Genomic DNA, 19,028 nt, shown 5'->3' on the forward strand with positions numbered 1-19,028 from the left:
TTTGTGTTTTCCGTGAGTTGTGTTGTGTCGGATTTCTATGAATGCATCGCGCGACTCACTGGACGGGAGGTGTGTGTGAGAGAGAGAGAGGGAGAGAGATGGCGAGAGAGCGTGTGATCGGTTGAAAATGACGGAGCGACTTACCCGGTGTTTTGATCGGTTACGGCCAACAGAGCCGTTTTTGTAAAAATAAAAAGTCAAGAACTGAATGGAAGTCTGACGTGTGTCTTTTAAAGACGCTACAATATGTTCGATGATCCTAAACTCGGATCCACTTTTGGTTTCCGACCTACCAGGTCATTGCAGTCAAGAGCACCTCTGGAAAGATGACAAATATTTCACAAAATCATGTTTGTATTGCTCGAGATTGGTCTTTTCAACAAATATTGAGAAACGCATTTAATAAAGGGTACACATTTTGATTGTAATCAGGTTAATCACTGTAGAATATCTGCTGAGTTTGGAGCATAAAGATAAAGCTAGTGAGTTTGTGTGCCGTAACCATAGCGAAACGTAAGAAATTGTCAATTTTTTTAGACTGGCTATTTAATGACCAGACTTGGTAGAGTAGACTTCAAATTAAAAGTACAGAGAATAATCCCTCGTAGGTCTTCATTGCCATCACGTAGCATGTATTTTATTTTGAAAGGTACGGCCGGAATTTAAAAGTTTTGTTCAGGAAAACCTGACTTCAGCGCCTGCGTTACTCCGAATGTTATCTGTACCCAAGAAACTTCCAAGTCACGCCAAGTTTACTTTCCATTGTGTCACGAACAAAAGGGAGATTTATTGTCGAAATTGACCGGGCGGTGGGTCACGACTGAAAGTGGTTTGAATCGGGCTTTTTGGAAGATTGACAAAACTATATAATGCATATGCTAGCCTCAAACGGATCTCTAATGGACCTGGAGTCGGAGTCGGTGAAAGTTAAAGCGCATTACTGCGGGTAAGTGACAAGCAAAAACTAATGGCAATGTGGAAAAGCTAATGTGATCCATTATGTAGCGGTCCGTCCAGCAACAATGAGGAAACACCTGTTGAACAGAGACGAATGGCAGGTCTTATGAAGAGCCTCTCTTATGAGCTTTTAACAAATGTTTTGTAGATCACCACTGTTATTGTTTTCTACTTGTTTCACTTCTACTTGTTGCCAAGTGTACTTTGTTTACTTGGGATTGGGGGTGTCGCTGTCGCTTCTGGAACAATTGAACTATTGCTGTACTTAAATTCTCAAGACGCGTATTGATCATACTCGGTTTTGTTTTCTTTGGCCAGCAATCAAACGTGTTTTCGATTACTAACCTTGTGAGAAAAGAGAAAGGTTTGCGAGGCACGCATGACAAGAATGCATGTGGATAATTCAAGATTGACAAAGACACACCCTCACTAGTTAAAGGGATGCCATGTGCATCTAAAATTAGAGGTTTACACAAAAGATACAATACGCTACACGTCAATTATGCATATCGTGCTGAGATTATCATCAATTTAACACTGCCAAGAATTGATCAGAGTATTGAAAGGTTACTTCAAAATCAGTCTGCTCCAACTAGTGTATGTGTTTGTGTGTGCGTGCGTGCATTCAGAGACATGTTGATAACAGACCTGGCTGCCACGTTAACTTTTGTGGAGCTTTGTGAGGAAGTGAGAGCGATGTGCAGCCTTACCAGACAGCAGCCCATCACACTCAAGTGGATTGATGACGAAGGTGGGTATGCCTTAGTGTCAATTAGTGTCGCTATATTTGACGGAAAAGAAGGGGATGCATGAGCAACAACACTACATTGTAAAAAAAAAAAAGGTATGGCCATCATATTCCACAATGGAGTGCATTCACAGGGGCATATATTATCTCAAGCTTTTTATTTGTATATACATTTCTGCAGTTGTTCAATTTCTGAATGATGGGTTGTTTACAAAATATTTTTTGTATTTTGCAGCGCCCATTTTCATTCATTCTTCTATAAAACATTTTTATTGAGTATACTTGAGTTCAAATTTTGGGAGTTCAATTGAAATAATTTATTTAGATCTTATAAAACAGTTCATGCCAATTTCTAAGTGTATATCAAGAAAAATGTTTCTTTGGACAAGGAATCGATACTTGAATTTATACATTTGCACCTTTTTTAAATTTATTTTGAAATAAAATAAATTTGATGTTTCTTAATGTTGTTTCCATTTATTTCTTTTTGTTTTGTACCAAACAAATAATAATCAATTGTAGCAAAAATAATTCATGGTTAATATTTTTTTTCCACAATTGAGCAGCCCTATGCTAAACCACGGAAAACAAACTCATCAACATTGAAGATTTGATTCCGATTCACTTTTTATGTGAATGTTTGCAGGAGACCCTTGTACCATCTCATCTCCGCTGGAGCTTGAGGAAGCGTTTCGTATTTACAATCGAAGCAAAAGATCCGGACTGCTCTTGCATGGTAAGTTAACTCCAAATTTAATCGATTGTAACCTTCCTAAATTAATAGCTCACAAATCATGTATGTCAAATCTAGCTGTTGAAATTGAGTAATTGAACAAAAAATCATGTAGTCTGTATTGGCCATCATTTCTTGACTTATTCTTTGAGTGCAAGCCTTAATTCCATCCCAATTGTTTGGGTTGATGAAGAAGACAGTCACATACTTACATTCACACTCTCTCTGCTTTTTACACACAGTCTTCCCAAGTATTCCGGAGCGACCTGGAATGCCGTGTCCTGGAGAGGACAGTGAGTTGAACAGTTATCTTTTCATAGCTGAGCTTGTTCATGGAAATGTGGTCTAAGCAAACATCCAGTTCATACAGCTGTGGTTTACTCAAGGGGCATGAATGTCCGAAGAATTTGAAGCTTTTTATTATTTGAAGTGTTCTGTTTCCACGGTGGTCAAAAGCCCGGCTAGAATTAAGCCACAATAGCCTGATTGAAGTAAATCTCGAAATTCTAAATGATGAGCTATCTATGCTTGTAACTGACCCCAATTATATAATGCATGTGTAAGCAGAGGATTTATGAATAGCTCCTTATCGGTGATAGCAGCTTTCTGATTGTGATGCTGTTATGTTACACACTACACCTCAACCACGTCACAAAGGCTAAATTCTGTAAAGCAGTCCATGGAAAAGATCAGTTTTGCAACTAACTTTGGGGGCTTTCTGTGTATATTTTTTTCCTTTCCTTTATATATATATTGGTGCTCAAATCAAACTATTTTTGACTGAAATTAGCAGAATATTCTAATATTTTATATTGGATGAGGCATATAATGCATTTTAAGGTTTAAATAGAGTTGACAGGTGAAGACATCTTCTTTATGTAATGCCCACTAATGAGATGCGATCATAATGTTTTTCCCCCTAATGTTGGTGGCCTGATGCCTCGCTGCCTTGCACCAGACGCTCTGGCACAGCCCCCACCCTACCACCACGACCACTAGCCACTCCCATCCATCCTCCCTCCTCCCCATGGCTAGCATCCCTACCCTCCGTTGCTCTCTCTCTATCAGCTGTGTGGCACCGCTGTCTCTCTGGGGAGGAGCTTCCAGTGCTGCAGCATCGCACAAGACAAGCTGGCGAGAGACACAGCCTACGAGAGAAAAACTCGGCGAGCGATAGGGGGAACCGGCATACCTTACACACACTAGCGCTTAATGCACAAGGAAGGCATTGTTTTATCTGCCCTTTATTCTATTTTGGGCCTTGCCGGAAAACGGACACATTTCATCAAGGCCAAGCGATAGAGGGAATTAAGCTGCTTTGAGAACTGTCAGCTGTGAGGTTAGAGCAAGCGGCAGTAAGCAAAGAAGAATAAGAGGGAAGCAAGGAGGAAATCATTTAAAAAAAAAAAAAAGCTGAGAGAAAGAGGGAGGGCTTGCCAGTGAGAGGGACGGCAGGGGATGTGGATGTAGCGGGGCATCGTCGCCGGTTCACCTCTCACACACACACACACACACACACACACACACTTACACAAACAAGCACGTACAGACACTTAGCCTGGATAATGTTCTGAAAGAGGTGGAGGGAAAGAAAGAAGACAAACCGGTGAGCAATCTATATGTATTTTCCATCAACCCACCCCTCATCTTTCAATTGGATAATAATAGCATCACTCCATCTATCAAGAGACAAAGAATTTGAATCCAGCAGGTCATCACCCAGAACCTTGCTCGTCTACATGCATGCATCTCTGCAACCATCGTTAGCATGTGTGCTCGATTCAACCGTCGGCCGAGTCACGCATTGCAGGCGGGAATCATGTGCAAGCAACCCGCTAGTTCTGCTAGCATGGCTGATGCCTGTTTTTGTTTGACTTCCGTCACTGTTTCGGGCTGCTCATTTCATCGTTGCACCTGATGACCACTGTGACGTATTGGCATGCGGGGATTGTATTCTGAACATTTGTTTGGTCTTCAATTGTGGTCTCTTAGATTCTTGTTATTTGAGCTGTGGCTATGGTGCAGGTTGTTTATGCATGTGGTGGAGGGAAAGAGCATATAGCATCAAACCAGATTTGAATTTTGTGGTCTTTAACAAATTTATTGGCTTAAAGACCCACTTAGCAGGGCCAGTGGCTCGTTTATATTGTGGTTACAGCAAGTGAGTGCTTTTTTTTGTGACACTGTATTTGATGAAAAAGGCTGATCATATCATAACAAAAATTGTAATGTAGCTTTCAACCCAGACATAACAAGAGGCGATTTTTCATCTCTCTTCTCAGTGCCAGATGACAATATTTTGAGTTTTTCTCTCTGCACAACTGGCATGATACTTTAAGATATCTAAAGTCTTGGTTCAAATATATGGAATGCGATTAATCAACCCTTCCTTTTTTTATTCAATCACCTGACTTTATCAATTATCTTTTATACTCAAGAGTATAACGCTTCCTTGTTCATTAATAGTTGAATTTTATTTGTTTTTGAGTCTGGGCCAAATAATATATTTCCTCCGCTTGGTTCTGGTTTATTTATTGCAACTCCTGACTTTGAAGGGCACCACTGACAAGCTAGTAAGACGTAAGCTTAGCCTGCATATTGTGTTCCCAATGTCAAGGATTAATAACGATCCTATAAGTGGAAATTCAGAGGTATTCTACCAACAAACGATTTTTAATATAAGCGTATTATATTATTGAGAACATTGCATTGAGGACATATTGGGCTGCTTTGAGCTATTCTCTATCAGGTTATTCATCATCAATGTATGAGCTTTTGTAGGCCTGACACGTGTCTCTCTCTTTTTTCTTTTAAACTGGATACTAACCTAACATATTGTACCGTAGAGACTGCTTTCTTGAATCGCTCCGCAGCCGCGTGTTTCGAATGTGTTGAATGAAAAGACACATAAAATATACAAAAGCAGATATGCATCATATTATTTGTTGAATGCAGCAACCTGCACAACCTGCCATCTGTAGCAACAGTATTATGTAATGTGCTAAAAGGAATTAATCACTGGAATGAAATTGGAACCAAAGCCCTTTACAGCTTCTCGGCTTGAATAGTTGCTTAGGTAGGAGCATAATAGGCCTGCTTTGTTACTATATGACACTAACTTGGGATGTCCCATACTACTATCGATATCCGTATTCAAACTTTGAGTCGTCACTTCCTTGAGAAACTTTTGATATGTAAAATTAATCAACCCAATGACAAAAAAATATGAACAAAAACATTTTTTTTCCACGCAGATGATGATTTGCTAATGTCTCGTACTGCCTCGATATAGCGGCAAATACTGCTGAGGAGGACTTACACAATGTCACATTTTTTTTTTTTTTGCCTTAAGTACTTGTGATTGGTATTAGCAGCCTCTACGAGTATCCATTACCTTAGATCAGGCGTGGGCAAACTCTGGCTCGGGGGCCACATGTGACCCGTTAAACGTTTTAATCCGGCCCGCCGAACTTGAAAAAAATTAAATAAATAAACTTTGTTAATATTTTATTTTTTAAATACTGTGGTGTGTCAAAGACATATATTTGGTTTTAATGCTTTTGTTCATTTTCATTTAAAATGAAATATATTTTTTTTCTCCGATGAGGTGAGGTCACCAACACACTCCATCTATCTGCTCCTGGTCCGGCCCCTCTGTCAAATTTTAGAACCCATTGTGGCCCACCAATCAAAAAGTTTGCCCACCCCTGCCTTAGATTAAGGCTGGTATCGGCCCCATACCGATACCTAGTATCGATACTCGCCCATCCATGTTACCAACTGTAGAAGTGTTTTTATCGATTTGATGCTTCACCAAGTTGCCAATAACAAAATAGATCTCTTTGGAATAATTTAAGATTTTTTTCAGAACATGCTGGCAAGGGTGCTTTTTAATTGAGACATGTTTGAGGATATCTCAACATGGCATACTATTAGAGAGAGACGAGAGTTAAACCACATTATACTGTAATTGTGTTTGTTTTTTTGTTTGGAACGCTGTAATCAGTGACTGCTACATAAACAAATGCAAACGCCATATGTGTGATTGAAAAGGGATCCGGGTGGAGTACGAGTCAGGAGGACGACCCTTCATGCATCACAGAGCTGAAGTGTCAGAGTGTCCCTGTGAAGACTTATTTTAGTCTGGCACATTCTAGGCACACCTGAAAGGCTGAATGAAGCCTCATAACTAGTAAAATACAGCTCTTCAGCTTTTGAAGCTGAACATTTTTCCAACTCGGTCTCATATTGTGCAAGACATGCATTTTTTTTTTTTACTGCAACTATTTTGTACTCTGGTGTGTAACCTTAGTCTTAGTCAATACAATGCGTGTTCTCTCAGTTCAATACATGAAATATTTTTGACAAACGTAATCAATACTGTAGGCACCAATCCGACCTGCTTGCATTTTTTTCGGCTACCAATTTTACTTTGTGAAAGGCTGAGAAATATTATTTAATATATTATTAATATATTTATAATATATTATTTTATATATTATTTTTTTTCTTCTTTATTAATGTTTAATATTTATTAAAAGTCAACCATTGAGACAGGGGTGGGCAAACTATTTGATTGGTGGGACACACCACAGTTTTTGGAAAATAAAACATTAACAAGGTTTATTCATTGAATTTTTTTCAAGTACGGCCGGCCTGATTAAAAGGTTTAACGGGCCGCAGGTGGCCCCCGGGCCGTAGTTTGCCCACACCTGCATTAAGACATGATAAATATTTGGTCAAGTAGGATACCTAAACTCCTGCTAAATGAAGTGAAATAAATTTTAATTGAAATTAAGAGGTGATGTCGAATGCATCTGTGCCCTTTACCTCGTGTCCTTGTTGGGGACCAGGGTAAGTGGAAACTCTCAGAGTTGAGAAGCAAGAGGAGGGTTACACCCTGGGCTGATCGCCAGTCAATCAAAGAGCACATACTGTCATGACAAACAGCCATTCACACGCACTATCAAACACATGTTTTTGAGATATGGGAGGAATTTGTATGAAAGCACAAAGAGAACAAATCCATACAGAAATTTAAACCTGGATCTCTTGACTGTGTCTAAAAAAAATAATGGTAAAGGTGCCCTAGGTGTGTTTGCAGCAATGTGCAGCATAACTCCTGTTAGCCATCTACATGAGGTGGTGGCCGAACGAATCAGACTAAAGGGTGGCGGCGTGCCCGTTTCTGAGCTGACAGAGATGACGTGATTGGTGCAGAGATGTGCACTGATAAATTGATGTCGCTGAGCATCAATGTTACATAATAACAAGAGCTTGTGGATGGCCAATCCATATACAAACACGACTTGGTTTTATGCACTTGTTATGCATGTAGGCTCCCCTATAAGTCATCCGGTGTTTGTTAAACAGTATTCTGTAATTATGTTTTGCTCAAAGATGAATGTGTGTATTGGAAATTACACAAGAGGAATTAGGAGTTAAGCCGTATTTAAAATAAATGAATAAATAGATAAATCGTTGGGCCATTTGGGCTGTGCGGGAGTTGTCCCGAATTTCCCAATGGCCACCACACCCATTTTACACTTTCACTTGAACGGAACAAGGGTGAAAGTGATGAAGTGTCCAATTTACAGTTACGGTACAGTTCGGCTTTTTATAAAAGACTTAAGTTTCAATACGCTGTGCATCTTGGGCTTCTTCTGACCAGTCCGCCACATAATTCAGTTGTTCATTTCTTTCGAAAACCTTTAGGTTAAGTCTCATCAACTTTATTTACAATACAACTTTATTTATTTTTATGTATGAATTTTGTCTGGCTTTCCAGAAAAATCTATAATTGTACAAATAAATAAATAAATTAATTAATTAAAAAAAAAACCCTTGGTGTAAGCAGCAGAAAATTATTTCCAGAAATTAGATGTCACAGAATAATCCCCTTGCGGTACTTGATTGCTCTACTTTCCAAACGAGCTACTCAGCATGTGGCAATTAAAATACCGTATGTCAGGCGTCATTTGCGGTCACAACTAATGAGACCTGATGAGCATGCACCCAGACTCCACACCCAAAAACACCCAACACACCTCTTGCCTTACAAGACTCTCCAGCTCCAGAAATAGCAAGAGTGCTTTTGCAAGGTGTCAGTCGTCCCTGCTGCACTGCAGCACGCCCACGTATTTGCTTCACCCCTACTGATGATGACGATTATGACCATGATGGTGATAACGCAGTAGCTAGGAATATTGCTCCACAACATTTGAACGAGAATATTATCTGTGGTATCCACCCCCCCCGCCACCTCAAATTTTTCACTGTACTATAAAGTCAAAAAAGTAATCATGCGATAAATGACACTTTTAACATTTAATTCCGAATAATTTAGTCCTGTATCAACTGAAATAAATCACTATGATTTGAAATTTGAATCAATTCTATTTACACTAGAGCTGCAACTAACAATTATTTTAATAATTGATTAATCTGATGATTATTTGGTCAATTATTCGATAAATCAGATAAAATGGAGTAAAAATGGCCTTACTTTTATTAAAATAACGGACATAATTTCAAATTGACAATGCATAAAATACAGAAATTAGAATGAATAAATCAAAAATTATTCTAGAGTAATTTGATCATTGATTAGCAATCTCTAAACATTATTCAGACATCACTGACTGAACCAGTGCACAGATAGAAAACATTTATCAAACAATTTGTTATATTTATTCCAACTTTTTAAGAATCAACAAAGCTGTTTTCTTGGTCTAAAGCAGTGCATTGGCGTCTTTCTTATAATGCACTTTGAGAACCACTTTTCTCCTCACGTAGGCTCACACGATGAAGATATAAAAATAGGATGACAAATTGCATTCAAAGTGTTGATTGCCTACTTGGAGCGTCGCTTCATGAATATGCTCTTCTTTATCTTTTGTGACTGCCGACATCCAAGATACAGTATAGGCTTCATAATCACACCATTGTGGGGTCTTAAAAGAATTATTCGTCCATATTCCGAGCTGTGACAGTGAGGCAGGTATGCCTTAGAGTTTTGTCAACTGCTTCGACCAAGTTAACATTTTGCTTATTTTCTTAAATGATTTGAATAAACTGGACCAAAGCCACACATCGCCCCCCATACGTTCTGATTGCATCTTCGTTCTTTGTGAATTCTCCGCAACGCAACTCGAATTTGTGTCATTTTCCATCAAAATAATTGAACAGTGATGGCAAGTGTCTGACTTCAGCCTCAGACTATTTTGCCCACCTATAAAGCGTTAACCACAGAGCTGAATCTGTCAATAGTGGTTTTGTTATTGAAGCTTTGACTGTGGCACAGCAGAGCGCCATTGTTCTACCCCTAACACTCTGTGCTTTGTGTATTCACCAGAATAAACCAATTGGAAACGACAGAGGCGCACAATGACAACACCATTTTTTTTTTTCAAGATTGTCTTTAGCTTTGCTATAGCACAATTTGATCAATTCAGTTATTAGAAAGTAGTTAACAACCCCAAGGAGATTTACAATTTATTTATTTATTTAAGTTCAACTGTGTTTGTGTGCATTTGGTAACTCTGCAAACATCCGTAACCAACTCCTGCACTCAAGAAGTGTTGACGCACCCTCTGATGCTATGCCACTCAATTGACCACACGCTACGGCTGTAATAGCGAGGATGATTCGGTTGCCATGCAGATGATTTGTTTACAGAGTGGAGAGCCCGACGTGCAAAGAGACAATTTTTCAAAGCAGCAGCATCATTTTTAACTCCGTTTGTATTCCACAGTAGAAGGACATCCAATTTGTTTTGTAAAGAGGATTCCGTCCATTTTCAAGAGGGATTCCCTTTTAGTCGCCAGGTTCAAGAGCAATCGAATGTTTTGGTAACCTCACCGCATCAGAGAAAATAAATACATTTAATTTGAAATGAAAGAGAACAAAAACATAACAACAATATATATGTCTTTGAAAAACCACACTATTTAGAAAATAAAACATTAACAAGGTTTATACATTTAATTTTTTTCAAGTGGGCTGGATTAAAACATTTAATGGGCCGCATGTGGCCCCCAGGCCGTAGTTTGCCCACACCTGGTGTAGTGGCATCTTTCTTTCTTAATCTTAAATTAAAGTTTAGTTTTCGCAGGTGAAACTGAATAAAAGGACCTTGAATGCATGAATGCATATGCATGAAATATGTATACTTCACATTGAGAAAATCTAATCATAATAATTGAAGAACCAGTGAGTAGATCGCAAGGTCCAGTATTGTGATTGAAAGTTATTTAGCTAGCAGTCAAATAGTAAGAATTCTCTAATGTAAAATTGAATATTGACTGGGACATAATTGTGTGGTTGGTTTTTATTTTTTCAATTTTTTTTTTTTTCATAATTGCTTTTGTTGGCAATTTTTGTAGTGTGAAGCAGTGTAGTGTTGCTTGGCAACAAGCTATGGCCCGCTGTTATGCTGTGTAATAGTGAACAGTGCATGACTGTCACTGAGGCAGTCAGACACATGAAGACGTATCATATTGACAATCACACTTTGTTTATTTTTTGTGTTTAAACTCTTGTCTTGTGGCGTAGAATAAAATCCGATGGACATTCAAAAAAATAATGAGCCGAGTTTAACTTAGCCTACTAATAACGGAATTTTTATTCAGAAATGGTCACGATTTATCATTAAAATACTTGTTTGAAGGTTTATTTAATCAGATTTGTTTAAGCCCGTGCTCTTCCTGTAAGCTATTTTGAAGCAACGTCATTGTTGGATGACTGTCATAAGCAGAGAGGTGTGATCGGATTTCTTGCCTTCTTTGGATGCGTATTTGGACTCAAGCTCAAAGTGATGAACCTGTTTCATCCTCAGTCACTACAAACTTGACTTTTGTGGCACTCCCTGCATGCATCTGTGAGTTGTCTGGGAACCCACCTTGCATAAACCTTTGCAAAACCACATTTGCACGTTTTTTTGCTGCACATCGATGGCTTTCCCCCAGAAATTCAATCACATCTCTCTGCATCTGACAGGCATCCAACAATGACACAATTTCCAAAATTGCTTAAACTGCAAACGGTGATCATTAAAAAAAAAGAAATCCATTAGTAATACGAGGGATGGGCAAGTACCAATAGCAGTTATCGCTATCAGGTTGATACCCGACCTTATTCCAAAGTATTACAATCAGAAACAAAAGGCATACATGTTGATGCCCTTTCAGATTTAATATCTCTAAATGAATGCATATTTTTGTGTATGTATTGAGATTTATGTTAATGCTTTGTTGTACAATCACATATTTTGATTGGTACGTTTCATGGCCACTGGATTATTCGGTCCTATTTATTTATTTCTTTATTGATTTATTGATTGATTTATTTATTTGATTTAAATTGATTCTATTGTACCATTAGGAACAATGCTAAATTGGGTGATATCGGTCCTCCTTTAAATAGAGCTGTCATTGTTTTTTGGGGGAGATTTTATGTATCAAAAGTATTAGCAAAGAAAACCAAATAAGCGATATCGTTAATGTTCCGCTTTAGTCTGAAATGACTTTGATTGGCACGAGTAATGCGTAGAATTTCTACAAATGTAATTAATCGTGCTTCGCGTTTCGATTTGGATCGTGTAAATTGAGTGTTATATCTATTTATACATTGCACACAGTTTTCACGCTGTGTGGTCGACCTGCCGGAGTGTTTGAATCTGTGCATTATGATTGGCCCCGATGTTGAACAGTGTTCAAGTGCCTTCACCTCTGTTTCTATTTTAACTAACTGGGTTGGAAGTAACGATTTAAGTAAAACGGCTGGCGTGTTAGCCTGTTTGAATTTGGGTCATATCTGTGGCCTGATAAAAAGAAACAATATACAGTACTTAAGAAGTGTCTTTGGCAAGGAGGGAGCTTTCATGTAAAGACACTCTATTATGTAATTCTCTGCTGTGTTCAGCTTTATGGATTGCAGTTCATTTATCTCACAGGCCTTCCTCTTTTCTCTCTGACACATCTGAACGAGTTGCCCATGATTCGACAGCCTCTCAGGGAGCAGTTTATGAGCTTACTGTGTCTACAATTTGAAGCTCATCCAGTGAAAAGCTCTCTCCCTCACGTCACTTTTAAGGCACAGCAATGAATTTTGTATGGGTAATTATTACAAAGAAAATGTTAAGTCACATCCTTTCGCATATTAGCTTCACAGCCCTTATTCAGAATTTGTTTCTTTTCCTAAACATTTATTTCTACTTTAAACCCTTTTAAAAGGGGAAGTCAACCCATTATTTTCAATAATTATGTTTTATGTGCCTTTACTAGTCTAAACCTAATGGCATATGAGTTAAGCAGCGAAATCCACCCGTTTTTAGCCGTCTCAGGTGGCGGCCATTTTGTCACTTCTGTCGACTGAAAATGACATCACAGTTACTCATAGCTGGGCTAACGACCAATCATGGCTCACCTGTTTACTGAAGCTGAGTGTGTCTGATGTCATTTTTAGTCGATGAAAGTGACCCCCCGCCCCTTGAGATGGCTAAAAAAAACCAGGTGATTTTATTGGTTAACTCCTATTCCACGAACGCAATATTAATCAGAATGCCGGTGTTTCTCCTTGTGGGGCTGCATAGAACATATTCTTGCTAAGAAATCTTTGCGGTTGATTCTAGATTTCTCAATTCTAGCCTCTGTAGTCAGTATTTTTTTCTGCGCTGTACACAACATGTTTTGGTGTTTCAAATTTTGGTGTTTCAAATAATTGAATTCAAGGCCTTGAAGCCTTACATACAGATGTGCTTTATCTCAAAATGTGTGTTTTCAATTAAATCATTTGCTGCAACTAGGTAGTGCATTGACGTCTCATCTCTCAATTTTTATCTCTGGAGAATTCTTAAAAAAAAAAAAAATCTTATCGTAACGTATAATTATGCCTCATAGTGTTGATTCAGAGTGAAAGGCCAAAACTGCTTCCTCTAACTTGGCAATTGAGTCAGTCCCTGTTAGTGATGATAAAGAAAAAAGGTTAAAGGTTACAGTGATAATAGTATTGGTCCAGCCTGGAAAACAGCCTTCACAACGTCACTGTAAAGGAATGCAGAAAATGCTTGCTCAACCTCCCCGGTGTTGTAACGCTGGCGAGGCAAACGGACAGAAATGTGTCCAAGAATATGTTTGGCTGGGAGAGTGTAGCTCTGCGTGTGCCTGCTGTAAAATAAACAAAACTTTTCTAAAGGAATACATTCAGTTTTGCGTATTATGGTCAGTTCAGAGTTTCTTCGTTGCTTCTCAAAAATAAGTATAATTCACTAAGAATATATTTTTGAGATAAGATTTAAAGTGGTACATTGATATGGTTGTTTCCATGCTTTCCGACCTGATACAGTATATGGAATAACAAATGCAAAGCAGCATGTCTGTCTCACTGTTCTAAGGTTCAAGTTTTGAAAGTTTCGCTTTGTCCTTCCTGTGTAGATTACATGTTCTCCCTGGATTTGCGTCTGTTTTCTCTTCGTACTCTGGCTTCCTCCCACATTCCGAGAGTAACTGTAGATTGAGTTTGAATTTGAGCGTGAATGGTTGTTTGCCTTTATGTGACCCTGTCTTTTTTCTAAAGTCAGCTGGAATCGGTTCCGGCTCACCTTGGACCCTCATGAGAGTATTCACAATAGAAAATGGATTTTGTAGTGCATAGCAATGTATAGATAATTTACTCTTAGTTGTTTTGTTAGATTATTACGGTAAGTAATTATTAAGCATTCAATTTAATTGTTGGTATTGTATTGAGAGAAAAAAAGCCGAATGTATGTGTCCAGAGTTGTGTCACCACATAATGTGCCTATCCGCCTAACAGGATATGCGCAGATCAATGGATGCCGCCGTGACTTTGAAAATAGTCCTCAAAGTTAAATTTGGGTGAAATGCCTTGACGTTGTCACTTACTCAGAACATCTTCTGCCCTCTTGTGTGCGATATATGCAACTGCAGTGTGAGAATGGTCATGAAGTCCCTGTTGCGTATGTGTGTGTATACTGAATATGTATGCTCTGCATACTTATGTAAGTTGAGAAGGATAAAGAGAGGGAGCCTGGCAGAGAATGAAGGAGACGAGGGAAGCGCGAGAGGGGCACATAGTTTTTTTGTTAAGGGGAGGAAGACTCCATTGATGCGAGGAGGAGTGCAGGAAACCGGCAGGGTCCAGGGCATCCTGGCCATGAAACCTTCAATTGGAGAGAGGCTCCTCACGCTGCTTGCCATCTCCGAGTCCATGTTAGGGAATGTGGAGTCAGAGTAGATAATTGCGGAGCCAAGTCTGTGGCCATAGAGTTTGTGCGAATGGACATCCTGAAAGGTGATGCGACTCATTTGCCAGTGATGACATCATACATCATTTAGGTAGGGTGGGAAAGGAGTTACTTTGAGGATGCATCAATTTGATTTTAAATAGCGACGTGACAAGTGGCTGCCATTTTTTGGAATTTTCTTAAAAACATGGAATGAGAGCTTTGTGCCAATGTTTGAAACGTCACCGTATATTGGACCCCTTGACGTTTGGGAATTTTGTCCCGTATTTGCAATTGGCGGATATATCAAATTGAAACTTGTCAGCCAATCATGTTAAGGGGTTCTCTAAGTAGAAGACGAAACCAAAGGGTCAAGGAGAATGTTGAGAGATAATGAAGTTAGATTTTTTTTTTTTACACTAATTCAAAGGTGATTTTTTTTGGGGCGGGGGTAGATTTTCTTTAGGCGATATCATACACACAAAAAATGTCCAAAAAAAGCCATTCGAAGTGGCCATTCCAACTAGCCTCAATATTTCACCAATATTTGGGGGAAATCTTGTCATGTTGCTATTTTAATACATATCATAATACTGTTGTGTACTGGTAAATGAAAACATATCATGCACTAATAATTGGTATCACTTGTTTTTTTTTTGTGTTTTTTTTTAATTCATAAAGCCGTAAATTCCAACGTTAATGGCAAACAATCAGATATTTTCTAAGACATGGGTATAATATAAGGAGGCCTCCTGTGGATATTTGCTTTAGTGGCTGCTACTTGGTTCAGTGCTATAAAGATAAAGATAAAGATAAAGATAAAGATGTCCTTTATTAGTCCCACAATGGGGAAATTTGAAGTGTTACAGCAGCAAAGATATACATCCACCAGGAGGATATCGTGGCGGAAGAGAGCAGAGGCTGCACGTGGACAAGTAAACACCGATGACACTGCTTTTAACGAGTGTGTACACGTGTTTTCTATTAGATGATGAGCTGAAATGGAAACAGTTGATTCATCCCTGTGGCAACTCCAGCAGAGTCAGACTGATTGAGACGATCAATGACACGCGCGCGCGCACGCACACACTCAAACACATTCATAGCCTAACAAAGCATTTGCACGTTCAGGAGACCACCAATACGAGTGAAATGCATTCATTCCTTTTTGCATTAACGAACCACTAAACACGAAATAAAGCAGAGTTTGACACGCACAGAATCTGTGGTAGTACATGACCTATAAGTAAAATAAATAAATAAATAAATAAATCTTACTGTATATTTTGGATTTATTACCCTGCTATTAGATTTGCAGTTTTATGATTGATCATCTTCCAGAAAGTAAAAACGAAGTACTTTTTTTTTTCTCATCAATTTATTCATGTTGTGGACGATTCAATTTATGTCATTGCGACTCAAATGGTTTGGATTAATTGCTCTTTCAAATATTTCTCCAGACCCAAAGGGTCACAGTTCATGTCCCACTACTGCCCCCAAAAAAAAAATAACCAGTAGTTCTTGGAAGAGAGAGATGAATATACTTCCAGACTGCTGTTTAAAGTGCCCTTGAGCGAGTTCCCTCCACCCCCACCCCCTCCTCCCCGAGCACCTCACACAATCGCCCTTGGAATCTGGAATTAGGGACAGAGAGAGTCCAGAAATAACTCGCAAGTAATTCACGACAGGTATTGCCCAGTATGCCCCACACAGACTAACTTAAACTGGCACACTGCTGCCTTCTTCTCTCAGTCAAAGCAAATTGTATATTTCCTGTCTTTCTTCGTCCATTCACCCCCCCCCCCCCCAACGTTGCCCCTCCCATATAATTATCATTATCAGGGAGGGGTTCATGTGTTTGTGAACGAGAGAAACAATTTCTGGAAATGGGTCAAGCCCTTGTAAATGTCCTGTTATGGAGCGTAGTCATCGGAGTACCACCCTCCTCTCATGCTATGCCCCCCCCCCCGGCCCCCCCCGCATAAACGACTGAACTGTACTGAAATTGCAGCGCTTGTCTCTTGTTCTTGAAAGTATCTGGAGAAAAAAAAATGACAGGACCTTTTGCACTGACCCTTGCATCTGGAGGTGGAGTATTTTTTTTCTGCATTTCGTGTGGCGACTTTCATTCTGTAGCGTTCTCACTCTCTTTTGACAATGTAGCTATAGAAAAGAAGGGGACACTGTAATAGGTCTGCTCATGCAAGACATTTCTGGTTCCTTTTTCTTCTTCGGACAATGTGGTTAAAAAATAGGACTCCCTCAAAATGTAAACATGCTTTATATACGTTGAATTCAGTCTGTTGAATTGAGAACATGTTCTTAAGTATACAGTCTGGGAATTTCCTTTAATTTTCTGCATTTATTTTGACAAGTTTAAGGAGGAACGTTAGATTTTACAGTGCTCAGTAGATAACAATGCATTTACTCCGGCCATCATATCATCAGAGACCTATAAAAAAGATTAAGTGGCGGACGCTACACTCAGACATCAGCAGACAAGCCAACCAGACCCGAATCCATTCGTTGTGAGTGGCATGTGGAAAGCAGCTTTTAAATAATTTGTGGGAATGACAAGGTTATGTGGTTCAACCAGGTCACCTCTTGTTCTTTTCATTTCATCCAGTAACGCCAATACTGTAAAACGTCATATAGCATTTTAATATTTTAATTTTATTATTTTTATTTTATATGATCTGCTACGAGAAAAAAATAAAAAAATCCAGTGCCACCATATGGCCCGCGGACCGGTGGTTGGGAACCACTGGCATACACTGTACATTAAATCCACTTTTCCATTTTTCGGTTCTACCCCGAAACAGCCTGACTCCGTCCTGTGTGGTCGCTTTTCCACCACACTTTTTCCGGGCCATGTTGTTACAATGGAACCACTTACCACTAAAATTCTCACCTCATCCTCACACCTCAGCCCTCACATTTGTCCACCTTCCGCATCATGTTGCACCTCTTCAACTATGTCCTCCTTCCTCCAGAATCCATCTATCGTCGAGGAGCCAGACGATGGAGGAAACTCTACCAGGTCAACGGGCACCTCTTTCAGGCCAAGCGCTTTAACACGGCAAGTTGCTCTATAAAAGAAGTACATACTCTGGATCTGGTGTTCATTGCAAATTGTAATCATCACCTTGACAAACATTTACGTGTTGCAAAGGTCTTGACAGTAAAATAAGAAATCAAAATACTTCAAATGGTCCACATAGAGCGTCAGTAGGCACAAATTTGTGAAGTGTGTTCATGACTTTGGAAGTTACACAAAACATTTTGGCCAAATTTGAATTGGATTCATGAGTGAATGGAGTCCAAAGACTGGTTAATTGTTTTCACATGTTGGCATGCTCCTATTGTTCATATTTTCCAACAAAAATCAGTAGATTGGATTTAATTGATTGTGTTTGACTTATTAGCTGTAATTTTTCAGCCCTATGCTAATTCCATCCTGCAGTTTAAATGTGATTTTTCACTCTTGAGCATCTTTAATTAACCGCTCTCCCAGTGTGGCCGACTGCACTTACTGGTTTTGTATTATAAATCACGACTCTTGCGACGCCACTACAGAATATCTGAAAATTGTTGCATATTTCAAGGTGCCCTCCTTTAAGTTCGTTTAGTTCCCCTGAGCCCCACATCCGAAATGTGTGGACTCTCCTCATAATATGATTTGAAGTCTGGTGTCTGCCAAATGACCTAATACACTGTGATGTAATCGTATTTGTGCCAAGATTATTGGTCAGCACTCAAAAGACGTTTTACTGTAATTCCATAAAGGAAGGAGGGTCATCTTTGCCTCCATGTCGTGTATATTTGTCCTTGCCTTAAATAAATGAGATACATATTTAACCGACTAATAAAGGTCGTCCATTACAGCTGATTGTCCGTTAAATTCAAGTAATGACATTTTTTTTACCAACATTTTGTCATCGTCTCATTTTTTTCTTGAGTCAATCGGTCACTTGCTGTGAATTTTTGTCGGGTGCAGATTGCAGAAATAACATGTTCACCATTTGTAATTTCAACATACTTGAGATCTTTGAAAATTAACCAAATGATCTTCTTCTTGATACATTTATGCATTTTTTTTCCCAAGTCACAGCTCTCTGTAGGTAACACAATTAATGTGCTTAATAGTTCGGCTTTGATCCATTTACCTTTTGGTGCAAAAATCTAGATGTCTGATTTTTTTACGTAGCATTTGTCTGCTCCAACCATGCATTTACGTTTCATCCATTTTGTGCGACTAAACACAAAGTGCTGAATTTGTATCTACAGTCCATATTTTATTTTTTTTTTCCAGTTTCATACTTGGTAATTATAATGCAAATGGTTTGCCG

General features: G+C 38.9%; 1 protein-coding gene across 1 annotated transcript in view; it reads left to right on the forward strand.

Annotated features, from left to right (window-relative positions):
* Positions 1-656: 656 nt before the first annotated feature.
* Positions 657-19,028, forward strand: part of prkcz (protein kinase C, zeta) — a 52,647-nt gene continuing 34,275 nt past the window's right edge. Inside the window, exons 1-5 of the mRNA XM_088290346.1 lie at positions 657-946; positions 1,587-1,708; positions 2,352-2,441; positions 2,681-2,731; positions 17,673-17,758. Coding sequence (XP_088146472.1) covers positions 870-946; positions 1,587-1,708; positions 2,352-2,441; positions 2,681-2,731; positions 17,673-17,758 — 426 coding nt within the window. The 5' untranslated portion in view covers positions 657-869. The remainder of the gene's footprint in view (positions 947-1,586; positions 1,709-2,351; positions 2,442-2,680; positions 2,732-17,672; positions 17,759-19,028) is intronic.

This window comes from Idiotropiscis lumnitzeri, chromosome 3, assembly GCF_059441095.1.
Source record: "Idiotropiscis lumnitzeri isolate Australia: NSW breed Sydney's pygmy pipehorse chromosome 3, RoL_Ilum_1.0, whole genome shotgun sequence".
In the NCBI taxonomy this organism is placed as follows: Eukaryota; Metazoa; Chordata; class Actinopteri; order Syngnathiformes; family Syngnathidae; genus Idiotropiscis; species Idiotropiscis lumnitzeri.